Source organism: Euprymna scolopes, chromosome 20 (genome assembly GCF_053919585.1).
Source record: "Euprymna scolopes isolate OS-2025 chromosome 20, ASM5391958v1, whole genome shotgun sequence".
In the NCBI taxonomy this organism is placed as follows: domain Eukaryota; kingdom Metazoa; phylum Mollusca; class Cephalopoda; order Sepiida; family Sepiolidae; genus Euprymna; species Euprymna scolopes.
In genome coordinates, this window is record NC_136501.1 from 111,445,386 (window position 1) to 111,464,863 (window position 19,478).

Here is a 19,478-nt window from a genome sequence, read left to right on the forward strand (position 1 = left end):
TGTTTTTTAAGTTGGATTCTATTTAACCCATAGTTGGGACCCTAACAGGTACTACCACTCCGGATCAGAGTGGACCTGGGAGCAATGGCAATAAAAGGGTCGGCTCCACACTCCCCAAGGCCCGCAAGAGGCCACTCGAGGATAAGGGTTATAGAGTGTACAGTAGTCAATGAGATAATACGGTAATCGTTAGTAATGGGTATTTTGTAAATTGGATTACTTAAGGGGGCGATTCATCAAGAATTTGTTTATGTTGGACTTGAAGACAACCAAGTTGTAGTCAGCTGGAAAACAGGCAAACGGAACAGAGTTCCGCAGGCGTGCAGTTATGAGAAAGACGCATTGTTCATGGAATCTACGTTTAGATTTAGGCACAGTTAAAGAGTGGGGAAAATTATTGACAGTGGTTTCAGCTAGATGGGTGTTTTTCGTGAAAGATTGGCGAGGGGGAACTAGAGATTAGAGCTCAGACGAGCACTTGCTGCTGAAATAACGATAAAACAAAGACAGGCTCGCAACGTCCATTCTTTGGGAAAGAGGTTGCAGGGAAGAGAAATTGGCATCCTCCACTAAGTTACGAAGTCTATTTTGTAGTCTGTCAAGGCAAGATAAGCTGCTTCTAGCAGTTCCTGCCCAGATGTGGCAACAGTACTCCATCTTTGGACATACATGGCTTTTATATAGATAGAGAATTGCATCAGGAGTGAGATATATACTGGAGCAGAGACGGATCCCACCATTTTTCCAGCGACCGTGGCAATAGATTTTATGTACGCATTCTATTTCAGTTCAGGAGTAAAGGTCAAGCCCAGAAGCTTATCAAAACATGGACCCTCCTCTAGACGAGAGCCATCCATTTCAATTGATGCCAGATGGCAATCAGAGCGTTGATGATGTAAAGATAGAAGCTTGGTTTTAAATGCATTAAAAGTAACCAGTCACCTCTTACCCCACTGTACCGTGCGCTCAAGATCAGAGGAGAGAGGATCAGAGAGAACTTTGTCATTTACGACCTTTGATGTGTTGCCATAGATGGTCGTGTTATCAGCATAGATGTCACGTAATGATTTAAGTATGTGTTTTGGGAGATCATTGACGTAGATCAGGAAGAGAGTTGGGCCTAGGATTGACCCCTGAGGGACTCCAGCATTAATACTGTGGGCCTCTGATTTCTGCTTATTAACCACTACTCTTATGAGCCTATCAGAGAGAAATGATTTAATGATTGAGAAAACATTTCCAGTTATACCATAGCTGGAAATCTTGTGAAGTAAGCCTTTATGCCATACCTTATCGAAGGTCTTTGATATATCAAGAGCAATTGCCCTAGAAATGAAGCCTTTGTCGAGAGATTCGCTAATCCAATGAGATATAACCATTAGCATATCTGCTGTAGATCTAGCAGAACGGAAACCATATTGTGTGTCACTAAGGAGGTTATTTTTGCTGAGGTGGTTGACTACTTCTTTATTTAAAATGGATTCCAGCAACTTGCTCATGATGCAGTGCTTGGTTTGGTTGTTTTGTTGATGTAAATTGCCCGGATTTTTTTTTTTTTGACTTTGAAGAACACGATTGAATTTTGCAAAAGGAAAACAAAGAAAACAACATCAACGTGTGATGAATTTTAGGTGAAGAAGCTACTATTTTCAGACAGCCCAATTTGGTAGCACTAATAAGACATTAAACCAAATATCATGATGATGATGCCTTGTTTTTTCAAAGTCTATTATGTGACTTTTGTCACATAATGTTTAGGAGATGAAGATAAAGCAAAAGATGAAGGTAACAAAGTAGATGAAGAAGATGATGGTGACGAAGTCGAAAAAGACGAAGTTGACAAAGATGATGATTAAGACAACAAAGATGAAGGCAATGATGAAGACGATGATGATGCAATGATGAATGATGATGGCAATGATGAAGATGAAGACAAAGATAAAGACAAAGAAAACAACAAAAGATGACAAAGAAAAAGATGAAGACTAAAATGATGATGACGACAAAGACGATGATGAGGATGATGAAAAAAATGATGTGGAGGATAAAGAGGATGAAGATTATTTATAAGTATGCATCACAGAAGATTAAAAAAATATACCACTATATATTAAACATGTACATTCATACACATCCCCAATTCAGAATTCCTAGGTGTATCACCGGCCTCTTATAAGTTTTGCCCGTCTTCAGAAGTGACTGTAATTCACTTTGGAAACTTTTTCAGCCAATTTCAACAGGTCGCAGCTGCAATTTTAAACCAAGCAATTGAATTATGTCAAATATCAAAAATTTTATCTCGATTTATTACACGATATTCCCAGATGTTTCGACAGAAGTTTTTTTTACATATTAAATTATCGCTGAGCAATATCATACTAAAACGATCGACATGTTAGTTTTTATTTAAAATTTTTAGACCAAATTATTAACTTCTATTCCATTTAACGATACAAACTTTATAAGTGGAAATAAGGACTTTACAATCTTTATGTAAAATAAATTTTGATGAAAAAAAAAACAATAACACTCCCCCTCCCCCCAAAATTTGAAGAAAATTTTTTTTAATAGAGTATATTTGTTTTCTTCATCGGTTTCTATTCAACCGATAGTTGGAACCCTAACAGGTACTACCACTCCGGGTTAGAGTGGACCTGGGAGCAAAGGCAATTAAAGGGTGGCTCCACACTCCCCAAAGTCTGCAAGCTGGGGCCTCACCATCGGATATAGTTTAAGGTCATATCCAGCCCCCCCCCAAAAAAAAAGAAAAAATAATTCCACTCACTTTGGAAAACATGGTGTGAAAGCAACACGCATGAACACAACTAGATCACAAAAAAATAACCTAAAAAAATGCTGATAGGATTTTTTGTATTTTGAGTGATGAGTATACGAGTTAAAAGAAAAAAATAACAACACTAACTTAGCCCACTTTCATGTATTTCAACCGCTTACGTGCATTCTCAAATGAGGAGAGCTAGTCAGGTTCATATCTGACTTTAAAAAGTGGAAACATTACAGTGTTTGTTTGTATTTATTAGGAAAAAGGAAAAGAAGGGAGAAAAAGAAAGAAGTAGAGAGAGAAAGTGTTGGAGGAATTGAAGTTGTCCGGAGAGAGAAAGGGAGACGAGTTAGAAAAAGATACAGGAAAACTAAATATACAAAAATATATATGTACAGGCAGAAATAAGAGGTGTTTTCAAAATTGCTATCACTCTGCTTTGTATTATTAAAAATAAAAAAAAGTCAGTACCGTTTTTTTTTTCTTCTTCAATACATGCCATTTTATAATTTAATAATTATTTTCTTTGTTTCAGATGAAAGTTCAAAATGTCGGCAATTAAAAATAAGGTTTTTGCATAGGAGAGCAACTATTGATACATGCATAATCGAAAAGAGATATCACATGAAAAATTCCACACTAAAGACAAGGAGAGATCGGCATGTGCATCCATGCATTTTTTTTGATATTGTATCAGGTAACGTTTCTTTATATATATCGTTAGAAGCCTTGACTGCCGTGTAAACGGTCGGGTTTCTATCCTGGCTTGAGGTAGTTGCCTGTCTAGCCGCACTGATGAGCTGTGAAACAGCGAAACAGTACTGTATGTGGATGACTATATATATATATATATATATATATATATATATATATTACTAGCAGTTAAGCCCGGCTTTGCTCGGGCCTATGTACTGTTCATAACTTAATGCGCATATGTATATAAAATAAAAATAGAAAAGGCAAAGAAAAAATAGAAAAGGCAAAGAAAAAATAGAAAAGACAAAGAAAAAATTGAAAAGAAAAAATTGAAAAGAAAAAAGAAAAAATAGAAACAGAAAAGAAAAATAGAAACAGAAAAGAAAAAATAGAAACAGAAAAGAAAAAATAGAAACAGAAAAAAATAGAAAAGGCAAAGAAAAAATAGAAAAGGCAAAGAAAAAAATAGAAAAGGCAAAGAAAAAATAGAAAAAGCAAAGAAAAAATAGAAAAAGCAGAGAAAAAATAGAAAAAGCAAAGAAAAAATAGAAAAGACAAAGAAAAAATAGAAAAGGCAAAGAAAAAATAGAAAAGACAAAGAAAAAATTGAAAAGAAAAAAGAAAAAATTGAAAAGAAAAAAGAAACAATAGAAACAGAAAAGAAAAATAGAAACAGAAAAGAAAAAAAAGAAACAGAAAAGAAAAAATAGAAACAGGAAAAAATAGAAACAGAAAAAAATAGAAAAGGCAAAGAAAAAAATAGAAAAGGCAAAGAAAAAAATAGAAAAGGCAAAGAAAAAAATAGAAAAGGCAAAGAAAAAAATAGAAAAGGCAAAGAAAAAAATAGAAAAGGCAAAGAGAAAAATAGAAAAGGCAAAGAGAAAAATAGAAAAGGCAAAGAGAAAAATAGAAAAGGCAAAGAGAAAAATAGAAAAGGCAAAGAAAAAATAGAAAAGGCAAAGAAAAAATAGAAAAGGCAAAGAAAAAATAGAAAAGGCAAAGAAAAAATAGAAAAGGCAAAGAAAAAATAGAAAAGGCAATGAAAAAATAGAAAAGGCAATGAAAAAATAGAAAAGGCAAAGAAAAAATAGAAAAGGCAAAGAAAAAAATAGAAAAGGCAAAGAAAAAATAGAAAAGGCAAAGAAAAAATAGAAAAGGCAAAGAAAAAATAGAAAAGGCAAAGAAAAAATAGAAAAGGCAAAGAAAAAATAGAAAAGGCAAAGAAAAAATAGAAAAGGCAAAGAAAAAATAGAAAAGGCAAAGAAAAAATAGAAAAGGCAAAGAAAAAATAGAAAAGGCAAAGAAAAAATAGAAAAGGCAAAGAAAAAATAGAAAAAGCAAAGAAAAAATAGAAAAAGCAGAGAAAAAATAGAAAAGGCAAAGAAAAAATAGAAAAGGCAAAGAAAAAATTGGAAAGGCAATGAAAAAAAAAGAAAAGGCAAAGAAAAAAATAGAAAAGGCAAAGAAAAAAATAGAAAAGGCAAAGAAAAAAATAGAAAAGGCAAAGAAAAAAATAGAAAAGGCAAAGAAAAAATAGAAAAGGCAATGAAAAAATAGAAAAGGCAAAGAAAAAAATAGAAAAGGCAAAGAAAAAAATAGAACAGGCAAAGAAAAAATAGAAAAGGCAAAGAAAAAATAGAAAAGGCAAAGAAAAAATAGAAAAGGCAATGAAAAAATAGAAAAGGCAAAGAAAAAAATAGAAAAAGCAAAGAAAAAAGTAGAAAAGGCAAAGAAAAAAGTAGAAAAGGCAAAGAAAACGTAGAAAAGGCAAAGAAAACATAGAAAAGGCAAAGAAAAAATAGAAAAGGCAAAGAAAAAATAGAAAAGGCAAAGAAAAAATAGAAAAGGCAAAGAAAAAATAGAAAAGGCAAAGAAAAAATAGAAAAGGCAAAGAAAAAAGTAGAAAAGGCAAAGAAAAAAATAAAGGCAAAGAAAAAAATAGGAAAGGCAAAGAAAAAAATAGAAAAGGCAAAGAAAAAATAGAAAAGGCAAAGAAAAAATAGAAAAGGCAAAGAAAAAATAGAAAAGGGAAAGAAAAATAGAAAAGGGAAAGAAAAAATAGAAAAAAAAAGAAAAAATAGAAAAAAAAAGAAAAAATAGAAAAAAAAAGAAAAAATAGAAAAGGGAAAGAAAAAATACAATAGAAAAAGAAATAGAAAAAAAAAGATAAAAATAGAAAAAAGAAAAACAGAAAAAGGTGATGCTAAAAAAACAAAAACAAAGAAAATATGAAAAAATAAAAACTTAAGCAAAAAAGAAATCAATAGAAAAGGCAAAGAAAAAAGTAGAAAAGGCAAAGCAAAAAAATAAAAAAGGCAAAGAAAAAAATAGAAAAGGCAAAGAAAAAAATAGAAAAGGCAAAGCAAAAAAATTAAAAAGGCAAAGAAAAAAATAGAAAAGGCAAAGAAAAAAATAGAAAAGGCAAAGAAAAAAATAGAAAAGGCAAAGAAAAAAATAGAAAAGGCAAAGAAAAAAATAGAAAAGGCAAAGAAAAAAATAGGAAAGGCAAAGAAAAAAATAGGAACGGCAAAGAAAAAAATAGGAAAGGCAAAGAAAAAAATAGGAAAGGCAAAGAAAAAAATAGGAAAGGCAAAGAAAAAAATAGAAAATGCAAAGAAAAAAATAGAAAAGGCAAAGAAAAAATAGAAAAAGAAAAGAAAAAATAGAAAAAGAAAAGAAAAAATAGAAAAGGAAAAAAAAAATAGAAAAGGAAAAAAAAAATATAGAAAAGGCAAAGAAAAAAATATAAAAGGCAAAGAAAAAAATAGAAAAGGCAAAGAACAAAATAGAAAAGGGAAAGAAAAAATAGAAAAGGCAAAGAAAAAATAGAAAAGGCAAAGAAAAAATAGAAAAGGCAAAGAAAAAATAGAAAAGGCAAAGAAAAATAGAAAAGGCTACAAAAAAAATAGAAAAGGCAAAGAAAAATAGAAAAGGAAAAGAAAAATAGAAAAGGAAAAGAAAAATAGAAAAGGGAAAGGAAAACAGAAAAGGAAAAGAAAAATAGAAAAGGAAAAGAAAAATAGAAAAGGGAAAGGAAAACAGAAAAGGAAAAGAAAAATAGAAAAGGGAAAGGAAAATAGAAAAGGGAAAGGAAAATAGAAAAGGGAAAGGAAAATAGAAAAGGGAAAGAAAAAATAGAAAAGGGAAAGAAAAAATAGAAAAGGGAAAGAAAAAATAGAAAAGGGAAAGAAAAAATAGAAAAGGGAAAGAAAAAATAGAAAAGGCAAAGAAAAAATAGAAAAGGCAAAGAAAAAATAGAAAAGGCAAAGAAAAAATAAAAAAAGCAAAGAAAAAAATAGAAAAGGCAAAGAAAAAATAGAAAAGGCAAAGAAAAAATAGAAAAAGCAAAGAAAAAATAGAAAAAGCAAAGAAAAAATAGAAAAAGCAAAGAAATAGAAAAGGCAAAGAAAAAATAGAAAAAGCAAAGAAAAAAAAGAAAAGGCAAAGAAAAAATAGAAAAGGCAAAGAAAAAATAGAAAAGGCAACGAAAAAAATAGAAAAGGCAAAGAAAAAAATAGAAAAGGCAAAGAAAAAATAGAAAAGGGAAAGAAAAATAGAAAAGGGAAAGAAAAAATAGAAAAGGCAAAGAAAAAAATAGAAAAGGCAAAGAAAAAATAAAAAAAGCAAAGAAAAAAATAGAAAAGGGAAAGAAAAAAATAGAAAAGGGAAAGAAAAAATAGAAAAGGGAAAGAAAAAATAGAAAAGGGAAAGAAAAAATAGAAAAGGCAAAGAAAAAAATAGAAAAGGCAAAGAAAAAATAAAAAAAGCAAAGAAAAAAATAGAAAAGGCAAAGAAAAAATAGAAAAAGCAAAGAAAAAATAGAAAAAGCAAAGAAATAGAAAAGGCAAAGAAAAAATAGAAAAAGCAAAGAAAAAATAGAAAAAAAAAGAAAAAATAGAAAAGGGAAAGAAAAAATAAAATAGAAAAAGAAATAGAAAAAAAAAGATAAAAATAGAAAAAAGAAAAACAGAAAAAGGTGATGCTAAAAAAACAAAAACAAAGAAAATATGGAAAAATAAAAACTTAAGCAAAAAAGAAATCAATAGAAAAGGCAAAGAAAAAAGTAGAAAAGGCAAAGCAAAAAAATAGAAAAGGCAAAGAAAAAAAGAAAAAAGGCAATGAAAAAATAGAAAAGGCAAAGAAAAAAATAAAATAGGCAAAGAAAAAAATAGAAAAGGCAAAGAAAAAAATAGAAAAGGCAAAGAAAAAATAGAAAAAGCAAAGAAAAAATAGAAAAGGCAAAGAAAAATAGAAAAGGCAAAGAAAAAATAGAAAAAACAAAGAAAAAATAGAAAAAGCAAAGAAAAAATAGAAAAGGCAAAGAAAAAAATAGAAAAGGCAAAGAAAAAATAGAAAAGGCAAAAAAAAATAGAAAAGGCAAAGAAAAAAATAGAAAAGACAAAGCAAAAAATAGAAAAGGCAAAGAAAAAATAGAAAAAGCAAAGAAAAAATAGAAAAAGCAAAGAAAAAATAGAAAAAGCAAAGAAAAAATAGAAAAAGCAAAGAAAAAATAGAAAAAGCAAAGAAAAAATAGAAAAGGCAAAGAAAAAATAGAAAAGGCAAAAAAAAATAGAAAAGGCAAAGAAAAAAATAGAAAAGGCAAAGAAAAAAATAGAAAAGGCAAAAAAAAAATAGAAAAGGCAAAAAAAAAATAGAAAAGGCAACAAAAAAAAATAGAAAAGGCAAAAAAAAAAATAGAAAAGGCAAAGAAAAAAATAGAAAAGGCAACGAAAAAATAGAAAAGGAAAAGAAAAATAGAAAAGGAAAAGAAAAATAGAAAAGGGAAAGGAAAACAGAAAAGGAAAAGAAAAATAGAAAAGGGAAAGGAAAACAGAAAAGGAAAAGAAAAACAGAAAAGGGAAAGGAAAATAGAGAAGGGAAAGAAAAAATAGAAAAGGCAAAGAAAAAATAGAAAAGGCAAAGAAAAAATAGAAAAGGCAAAGAAAAAATAAAAAAAGCAAAGAAAAAAATAGAAAAGGCAAAGAAAAAATAGAAAAAGCAAAGAAAAAATAGAAAAAGCAAAGAAAAAATAGAAAAAGCAAAGAAAAAATAGAAAAAGCAAAGAAATAGAAAAGGCAAAGAAAAAATAGAAAAAGCAAAGAAAAAATAGAAAAAGCAAAGAAAAAATAGAAAAGGCAAAGAAAAAATAGAAAAGGCAACGAAAAAATTAGAAAAGGCAAAGAAAAAAATAGAAAAGGCAAAGAAAAAAATAGAAAAGGCAAAGAAAAAAATAGAAAAGGCAAAGAAAAAAATAGAAAAGGCAAAGAAAAAATAGAAAAGGGAAAGAAAAATAGAAAAGGAAAAGAAAAATAGAAAAGGGAAAGAAAAAATAGAAAAGGCAAAGAAAAAAATAGAAAAGGCAAAGAAAAAAATAGAAAAGGCAAAGAAAAAAATAGAAAAGGCAAAGAAAAAATAAAAAAAGCAAAGAAAAAAATAGAAAAGGGAAAGAAAAAATAGAAAAGGGAAAGAAAAAATAGAAAAGGGAAAGAAAAAATAGAAAAGGGAAAGAAAAAATAGAAAAGGCAAAGAAAAAAATAGAAAAGGCAAAGAAAAAATAAAAAAAGCAAAGAAAAAAATAGAAAAGGCAAAGAAAAAATAGAAAAAGCAAAGAAAAAATAGAAAAAGCAAAGAAATAGAAAAGGCAAAGAAAAAATAGAAAAAGCAAAGAAAAAATAGAAAAAGCAAAGAAAAAATAGAAAAAAAAGAAAAAATAGAAAAGGGAAAGAAAAAATAAAATAGAAAAAGAAATAGAAAAAAAGATAAAAATAGAAAAAAGAAAAACAGAAAAAGGTGATGCTAAAAAAACAAAAACAAAGAAAATATGGAAAAATAAAAACTTAAGCAAAAAAGAAATCAATAGAAAAGGCAAAGAAAAAAGTAGAAAAGGCAAAGCAAAAAAATAGAAAAGGCAAAGAAAAAAAGAAAAAAGGCAATCAAAAAATAGAAAAGGCAAAGAAAAAAATAAAAAAGGCAAAGAAAAAAATAGAAAAGGCAAAGAAAAAAATAGAAAAGGCAAAGAAAAAATAGAAAAAGCAAAGAAAAAATAGAAAAGGCAAAGAAAAATAGAAAAGGCAAAGAAAAAATAGAAAAAACAAAGAAAAAATAGAAAAAGCAAAGAAAAAATAGAAAAGGAAAAGAAAAAAATAGAAAAGGCAAAAAAAAATAGAAAAGGCAAAGAAAAAAATAGAAAAGACAAAGCAAAAAATAGAAAAGGCAAAGAAAAAATAGAAAAAGCAAAGAAAAAATAGAAAAAGCAAAGAAAAAATAGAAAAAGCAAAGAAAAAATAGAAAAGGCAAAGAAAAATAGAAAAGGCAATGAAAAAAATAGAAAAGGCAAAGAAAAAAATAGAAAAGGCAAAAAAAAAAATAGAAAAGGCAACAAAAAAAAATAGAAAAGGCAAAAAAAAAATAGAAAAGGCAAAGAAAAAAATAGAAAAGGCAACGAAAAAAATAGAAAAGGAAAAGAAAAATAGAAAAGGAAAAGAAAAATAGAAAAGGGAAAGGAAAACAGAAAAGGAAAAGAAAAATAGAAAAGGGAAAGGAAAACAGAAAAGGAAAAGAAAAATAGAAAAGGGAAAGGAAAATAGAAAAGGGAAAGAAAAAATAGAAAAGGCAAAGAAAAAATAGAAAAGGCAAAGAAAAAATAAAAAAAGCAAAGAAAAAAATAGAAAAGGCAAAGAAAAAATAGAAAAAGCAAAGAAAAAATAGAAAAAGCAAAGAAAAAATAGAAAAAGCAAAGAAAAAATAGAAAAAGCAAAGAAATAGAAAAGGCAAAGAAAAAATAGAAAAGGCAACCAAAAAAACAGAAAAGAAAAAATAAAATAGAAAAAGAAATAGAAAAAAAAAGAAAAAATAGAAAAAAGAAAAACAGAAAAACGTGATGCTAAAAAAACAAAAACAAAGAAAATATGGAAAAATAAAAATAAAGCAAAAAAAGAAATGAAAAAAAGACACAGAAAGCCAATGCAAGATATAAAGACAAAATGGGAGAAAATATATTATGTGTTTTAGTTGCGTATGTGTTTATGTGCGTATGCACCAATAAAATTAAGACCAAAGGAAAGGAAAAAAAGAAAAGGAAAAAAACTAAGACAATAAGGCAAAAAGAAAAAGACAATGCTAAAAAAAATACGGAAAAATAAATAAAAGATAAAAACAAATAAAGACAAAAAAAGAATGAAAATACAAAAAGACACAAAAGGCCAATGCGAGACAAAGACAAAATGAGACAAAAAAAGGCACCACATGTATATATATGTGTGTGTGTGTGTGTGTGTGTAACAATGAAATTAAGTCCAACATATGACTAAGAGCCATTATTAATAAACTAGAAAAAAAAAGCGGAATAAATTATAAAGAAAAAAAAAGGAAGAGTTCTACTTCTTAGCATAACATCCAAGACAACTAAGCAGCAGGAGCAGTCAATGAGATTTCTTCGTTCTTTATTAAATCAAGAACTTTCACCTTTTCCCCATAAACGAAGCCGTTTATAACTCCGCTTTGGCATATCCGAATGGTTGGCATCAAAACCCGCAGAAGATTTCCGACCATTATTAGCTAAAACTTATGAATTTTTTATTCGCGGGGTTGACTGCGGAGTGCAAAATTACAACGGTATATAAAATAATATCTACTCACCTCCGAGAGACGCGTCATAATTCTCGTCACTTCATCCATAGAAGGCCGCTCAACATGATTACCGGCCCAGCATCTAGAAAAGGAGGAAAAACACATAATAAAAACACACATAATATAAAAATTCACACATAATAATATAAAGATAACGGACCATACATGCATATTAGAATTCCAAATACAGATATTAGCAAAGAGATGACAACAAGATGACTTGGCGTCACCCGGGAGAAATTAATATCGCGGCTTCATGTAGTCATTCCGGTTTATATACAACCAAATAAATTGTTTGTTCATATTGTTCAATCGATAAAACATCGCATAACACAAAAGATTTATTTCCAATAGTATTTATCGACCAAATAAAATATTCCTTAAATTCCAGCTCCGAACTGCACAGCATCGTCGACGGCGATGACAGTTATATGTTGAACATCACATAACCATAAAATCTTTACATATGTCTCCAAGTTCACTTTTATCTTCTAATATCTTTACTGTTTGGTTTTCTTTAACAAAATTGGTACCAGCACCAGCACCACTGTATCTTCATCGAAATTCTTCCTCTGTGATATATTCATGTTTCCATAGCAACATTTTGTTACCAAGCAAAAATTAATGAAATAATTCCTAAGATGGGCTTCATTTAATGAAAATTCTATCTAATTTACTATATATATATATATATATATATATATATATATATATATATATATATATATATATATGTAAATGTTGGTTCGTTCGGAGTTAATTGTCTAAAAAACCACTGGACGGATGGCTTCCACGTTTTGGTATAATATGTTTACTATATCCATGTGTGTTTTTATATATTTCTTTTTAATTATAACATTATACTTAATTTTTCTATGATAAATAGCTGGATTTCTTTGTACCGATAGGCGATTTTTTTTATTTAGGGACAATTATTTATTACCGCTTCCTGTCACGTGACCAGTGTTACAATTTAGCGGTTTTCCTGCTAGATCTGGAGATTTCGTTTACAATCTAGCGGGAAATTCTAGAAAATCTGGAGGTATTTGGCACCCAGACACTCGCATTAGATTGCCTGAAAATACTTTAAAACATAAAATAAACTCATTCATGTAAGTAAAAAAAGTAGCATTTATTGCCTTTGGTAACAATTATTTATTGATTATTTGTTTTTTTTTTTTTTCACCTTTTTTTCGACTAACCATTCTTAAATCTCACTATAAAATCGATTTTTCCAAGTACATTTTAGGTGGGGGGGGGGCATTCCAATCTCCCCGAAGGGGTTTGTATTACTGTACACGGGTTTGTATTACTGTACACATAGATTCGAAAAAGTTGTCAAAAAACAAATATATAACAAATAAATGTTATCAAAGGCAAGATAGGTTACTTTTCTGCCAAACTGGCTAGCGATTTTCTGGACATTTCTTTCTCCTGATCTCGCGGGTTTTTTTTAAATCTCAGTTGACAACATTGCATCACTAAAAAAACACCACAGGCTTAATGTAAACAGAATGTGTTTACAATATCGGTAAATTTTCAATGGGTTTATTGATAATGTAACCATCTGATTGAACTTTAATTTAAATTAACCACACGAGGTCGCAAAATGAATGCCGACGCTCAAAGTGTATACACATTTTGATTCCTCCCTTTACTTAAAAATTCACCAAAAATCAGGAAATTAACGAATTTTAATGAAAATTGCAGTATTTTTCAAATAATGATCGCAGAATATAATGAACTAATTATTTTTACTTAACTCTTGGTGAAAATGTTTTATTTCGTTTAAACAAAAAATACCTTTACTAAAGTTATGGTTTTCAGTAGTAAATAAAAAACGCAAGAATTTATTTTTGCTTTTTTTAAAGCATCGTAATTTGTAACAATAAAAAATAATTTTTACAGTAACATTACGAAAAAAGCCCCTAAAGTCCGTATTAATGTATTCGATATAACTCGAAGAAAAATGAATTATCGGATACTATTCAGGAAATTAAAGATTCAATTAGATTCCTATTTCAGTCACCTAAATTATTTAGGGTGAACCAAACCTAAATATTTTTTTTTTTTTTTTGGTAAATATCCAGATACGCTACTAGAGAACACCGACCACTCTAATTTGTTTTTTTGGGAGGGGATATGATGTTGGGGCGCGCGCACGCCAACATCACATCCGCTTCCCCCCCCCCCCGCAATGTTAAATGGTGTTCTAATTGGTAAATGTCGGTGCGTTACTTACGGAAAATTTGAAAATTCGATGTTCCAGGTAAAAAAAAAAAAAACAGATAAATTACCTTTTACTTTCTTTTTCACCTTTGTGTCACAGGTTCGAGCCTGCCTGCCTATTTTTTTTTTTTTTTTTTTTGCTAAACACACACCCGGGCTCGTCTATTATATCTTGCTCAACAAACCCCCTTACACACACCTCGACACACCCGGAGCAACGCCAGTCACCCAGGCTAGTATACCAGAAAGAAGTGGAAATAAATCACTAGGCCTATGACAACAGCATATTCTTTTCATCGTTTTGACTCTCGAGTGCATATCAGTTGATATATGCTTTTATATAGAGTGATGTGGTTCGCGGTTGGTTAACTGTGTCCGTGTCGGATATAGACTCGAGAATCAAAGCAATGAAAGTAATATGCTGTTGTCATAGCCCTAATCATCTCTATGCGATTCCTACCGCTATACACCTAGAACATGGAGCTATTAAATATAAGAAATATGGCATACTATAACTATGAAATTTTACCTAGAAAGACAAGAAGAAAGACGCAACCTTAGTAGAAGTCAGTGTCTCCGAGAATGCAGAGTTAAACAGCGCTGAGAGGGAAAAGATAACGAAATTGAAAACTTATATAATCTTAAAAAGATTTCTCGGTTGGAATGTCTGAGATAATGGATGAATGTCTAGCAAATAAAATAAGAAAATTAAAAAAAAAAAAAAAAAAAAAAAAGCATTCTTTTCTGGGAATTGATTTTACTTGTCCTGGGACGGGTATTCTAGCTAATGCAACGAGTTCAACAAAGTACCAAAATGTCCATGTCTAGCCAACCCCTCCCCCCCCCCCGACGACTGACCACCCAGATTTGTTTTTTTTGTTTTTTTGTTTTATGAAGTAGCTGTCAGATATATTTCTTAATAATGTCATTTCTGTAATAAATGTTTTTACTTCCGCTTTATTGAATATTTGGGCAGACGATGCGAAAAAAGAATGAGCTATGCGAAGCGGCGGGCGGGGTGGGGTAGGGGGGGTTGACGGTGCTATGAATTGTAACACCCGAAAAATCAATTAATATTTTTACTTTTTCAAAACGAATAATTTTGCTTTTTCTTTTGTTTTGGAAATTTTGCATTTTTTAATTTTATTTTCAGCTACAAACTAAACTTAAATGATTAATGACACCGTATTGCCATAGCAACCATCTTGACACTGATGAATTAGAAAATGATTTTTCTTTTTTTTTTTTTTAGCTTACCTTCTTCTCCGAGATTAATTATTTTTAATTATCTGATTAAATTATCAAATAAACAACCCCCTCCAACTAAAAAAAAAAAAAAAAAAAATTAATTTCCATTTAGTTCGATAATAACATCTTCATTATCTTTATCTTATGGGATAATCTGATCTACCATTCTTTTTTTTGTTTTTATGGAAATCGTTCCAGACAAAACATGAAGCCACTTAATGCAAGGAACTAAGAAAAAAAAAATACTACTACAAGGTAAGAAATTTGTAAACAATAAGTATTAGATGGAATAGATTTTGACCCAGAAAACAGCAATTTTTTCCTCTTTGTCAGAAACATCGCTCCTGGAATGCGAGGACTAAAGGACTAAATAAGGGGAAAGAGATGCTGCCGAAAATAAACCAAAGATCCATTTTCTACTTATTTATTCATTTTTTTTTTTTCTTTTTTACTCGCTTGGTCACCAAATAAGGCATATTGCCATTTGAAACATCAGGGGGCTACTATTTGTTCAATAATATTCCTCCTTTTTAATAAATAGGATCTCCCGATCACCAAAGACGCAATGTCAAAAAGAAAAACATTTAAAATAAAAAAAATAATGATGTTACTTTTGGGCCGTAGGTTTTTATTTTTTATTTTTTTTTTACTTTGGAGTCAGCACTTATCAAGGCCCGAAGGGCACTCAAGGATATGGGTTACTGAATGTAAGGTGGTAGTGTAGTAATCGTTAATGGTGTAAATTGAATAAAATTTGATTATTTATGGGGAATGCCTCAACAAGAATTTGTTTACATTAGATTTGAAGGCTACCATGTTGTATTCAACCGGGAAGCAGACCAGCGGAACAGTGTTCTATATAGGTATCCTCGCCAATCTTTCACGAAAAACACCCGTCTAGCTGAATCCACTGTGAAAAATTTCCCCCACTCTATATCTGTGCCTAAATCAAAACGCAGATTCCATGAACAAAGCTTCTTTCTTAGAACTGCACGCCTGTGGAACTCTGTTCCGTCTGCCTGCTTCCCTCCGGACTACAACTTGGATGTCTTCAAGTCCAATGTTAACAAATTCCTAATGAACCGCCCCATTAGTTAAACACTTCATCAAATCTCCACACTAACGTAATGTACTAGCCATAACCCTTATCCCTGAGTGGCTTCCGGGCCTTGATAAGTGGTGATCACTGTGTAAAAAAAAAAAAAAAAAAAAGGTGGGCAGTTCTGGGAAATAAGCTTTGTTCATGGAATCTGCGTTTAGTTTTAGGCACAGATAGAAAGTGGGGGAAATTGTATATAGCGGTTGTAGATAGTAGAGTGTTTTTGTGACATTTTGGAGGGCATAGATTGGAGTTCAGTCGAACACTTGCCATGAAAATAATGATAAAGCAGAAACAGGCTCACGTCTCTTCTGTGGAAAAAAGGTTGCAAAGAAGAGAAAAGGGCATCACCTACTAGGTTCCGAAGCCAGAAACACTATCAAGACTGAATAGAAAGCACCGAGCAGCAACTGCCCTGATGTGGCAACAGTACTCCATTTTAGGGCGTATCTGGCTCTTATACAGATAGAGGATTGCGTCGGCAGTGAGATACCTACTGGAGCGGTAGAGTGATCCAACCATTTTTTCAGCAATCTTGGCAACAGATTTGATGTATGTGTTCGATTTCAGATCAGGAGTAAAGGTCAGTCCCAGAAGATTGTCAAGACATCGAACTTCCTCAAGACAAGAGCCATTCATTACAACAGGTATGAGGGTTAGAGCGATTATGACGAAAAGAGAGAAGCTTGGTTTTTGATGCATTAAAATAAACCAGCCACCTTTTTCCCCATTGCAGCACATTCTCAAGATCAGAAGAGAGAGAATCTAAAAGATCTTGGTCATTGCTGGCCTTTGAAGTTTTGCCATAGATTCGGGTGTCGTCTGCATACATTGTCTACAAACGATCTAAGAAAGTGATTTGGGAGATCATTGATGAAGATCAGGAAAAGAGTTGGACCCAGAATGAAACTTTAAAGAACACCAGCATTAATACCATGAGTTTCTGATTTCTGCTCATCAATGTCTGCTTTATAAGCCTATCAGAAAAGAAAGGATTTAATAATTGAAAGGACATTGATGGTGATCTTGTGCCCTATACTATATCAAAAGCCTTCGTTATGTCAAGCGCTGTTGAAATGAAGCCCCCCCGTCAAGCAATTCACTAATCCTGTGTGATATGACAATCAGTACATCAGCTGCAGATATCGCAGAACTGAAAACATATTGAAACTAAAATATACCTTCTTGGTCTTCTGGGTTGGTTGGTTGGTTGGTTGTTTTTGTTTTACGGCATATCAACCCTTTTCAGGTTATTTAATGCCAAATCCAAAGATTTTGAAGAAAATTTTTTTTAATAGAACATATTTGTTTTCACGTCGGTTTCTATTTAACCAATAGTTGGGACCCTAACAGGTACTACCACTCCGGGTCAGAGTGGACCTGGGAGCAATGGTAATTAAAGGGTGGCTCCACACTCCCCAAAGCCCACAAGCTGGGGCCTCACCACTGGATATAGTTTAAGGTGATATCCAGGACCCCGATTGAGGGATTTTTACCCTCTGCAGGGGGGCAGTCAGCGTATTCTAATGCCCCACCGACAGGGCCTTCGTGCTAGGATCCAAGGGTAGTATCCTGTTCTGTCTAAAGATGGTTATAATAATATAAGGTTTCCATTCATGCTGGATGCCAAAACAATGGAAATATCACAGATTCCTAAAAGGACATTGTAGATAAACCGTAATAATCAGATATATTCCGACACTACATTAACCAGATTACTTAAATACTTTTACAGTTTTAACAAAAGGGCTACAATAATATCACAGGGTCTCCATTTGCTAAACATCCGCAGAATCCCAAGCAGCAATATATTACATATGAAAGATGCCACTGTGGAATTTCCACAGATCCGGCTATAGTATAAATAATTACTTTTATATCTGAACAAATATGCACCCAATGTCTGAAGAGACCAGATAAAGAGTAAAATTTCCCCCACTCTTTATCTCTGCCTAAATCTAAATGTAGATTCCATGAACAAAGCTTCTTTCTTAGAACTGCACACCAGTGGAACTCTCCGCCGCTTGCCTGTTTCCCACCTGACTACAACTTGGACGTCTTCAAGTCCAACATAAACAAACTCCTGACAAACTGCCCCCTTAAGTAAGACACTATCAAAACCCCCAATACTAATGATTACTACAATACTATCTCATTGATTACTGTACACGCAATAACCCTTATCCCTGAGTGGCCCTCGGGCCTTGATAAGTGGTGACCCCCATATAAAAAAAAAAAAATTAAAAAATAAGAGTGCAATATGTATTTGTGTTACATCAGTACCGTCAGTTTCAAATCCAAACAAAGTAAAGGTAGACATAAACAGATATATTGAGGACATTGCCAAAGCTGCTACAAAGAAGGCGAGCTCCTACCATACTAAAAAATTACTCACGTCTAAGAGTATTCTATATCTTTACAAAGCCACTCTTTACTAATATATGGAGTAATTGAGTATTATTGCCACTTGTCTCTCCCTCTTAGACGCAGGTCAAGAAAAAAAAAAAAAAAAAAAAGTCTCTAATCTAATAGGTCATCACTATCAACCAAGCTCCAACCCCTGTCTCATCACCAAAATGTTGCATCCCTGTGCATGTTCTACAAATACCGGAATAGAATTGCCAAGGCTGCTGCGAAGAAGCTGAGCTCTACCATTCACCCATGTATGGAGTACTGTGGCACATTTGGGCTGGTGCATCTGCTACTAAGCTTTCTCTCCGAGACGGATTTAAAAAAGGAAAGGTCCTGCTCTGTCAACCAAACTCCAACCCTTTTCTCATCAAGTCCTTGTACCCTCTCAACCTAAATACTCCCGACAAACAGCAAAATCCCACCCCTACACAGTAGAGATCCCTAGATGCCTGAAAACCTTTTATTCGAATAGTTTCTTACCTTGAATTGCTGGACTTCAAACTTCCCTCCCAGGTTTCCACGTCTTTAACTCTACTGACATGCAGAAGTTCAAACATAATGTGAACAAACATCTTGCTGCTAAACTCTCTGCATAGTGTCTTTACAAATCGTGTCCCAAATAGCAGCCCCCTACATCAAAGTGGTATTGCGTCTTGTTTCGGGTGAAGATGCAATAAAAAAAATGAAATACATACAAAATAATGTGCTCTCATGAACTCATAGGATTTGTGTCCCCTTAGCATACGTACTCCTGACTAACCTGACAAGCAGCAAAATCCCACCACTTCACCGTTGACATCCCTGAATACTGGAAAGCTTTCTATTCTAATTGTTTCTTCGGTGCTTATGCACTAGGTGTGTCAGAAATTTCGTGAAAAATAGTGAATAATTCCACCCCGTTTTTCCAAGCTTATAACTCCTCGAAAAATGTAATTCAAGCCCTAATTTTTTTTTTTTTCAATTAAAGGAGCAAGGACCAAGGTTTCATTTGATTAAAAAAAAAAAAAAAAAAAAAAAAACGTGTTTTTTTTTTTTTTTAAAAGGTTTTAAACTTCGGACTTTACAGGTAAATTTCTAAAAAACACTACTTTTTTTGTTTTAAATTTGAATATATTATTTATTGACCTTTTCTCTTCAATTTGTGATATATAACACTTTGGTGAGTAAATTAATTATTTACTTTTTAATAGACATTTCAAAATGGGAGGCGTGAATTATTCGATCCCCTGTCTTTCCAAGCTTATAACTACTCGAAAAATGTAATTCAAGCCCTAATTCTTTTTTTCAATTAAAGGAGCAAGGACCAAGGTTTCATTAAAAAAAAAAAACAAAAGAAAAAACAAACAACGTGGTTTAAAAAAAAAGATTTAAACTTCGAACTTT

The 19,478-nt window shown here is 31.5% G+C and overlaps 1 protein-coding gene across 6 annotated transcripts in view; it reads right to left on the reverse strand.

The window, feature by feature from the left end:
- Nucleotides 1-19,478, reverse strand: part of LOC145241561 (mitogen-activated protein kinase kinase kinase 7-like) — a 621,914-nt gene that overhangs the window by 377,181 nt on the left and 225,255 nt on the right. For all 6 annotated transcript variants that reach the window (XM_080104629.1, XM_080104627.1, XM_080104631.1 and 3 more), the window contains exon 8: nucleotides 11,117-11,189. In XM_080104629.1, the coding sequence (XP_079960755.1) occupies nucleotides 11,117-11,189 (73 nt within the window). The remainder of the gene's footprint in view (nucleotides 1-11,116; nucleotides 11,190-19,478) is intronic.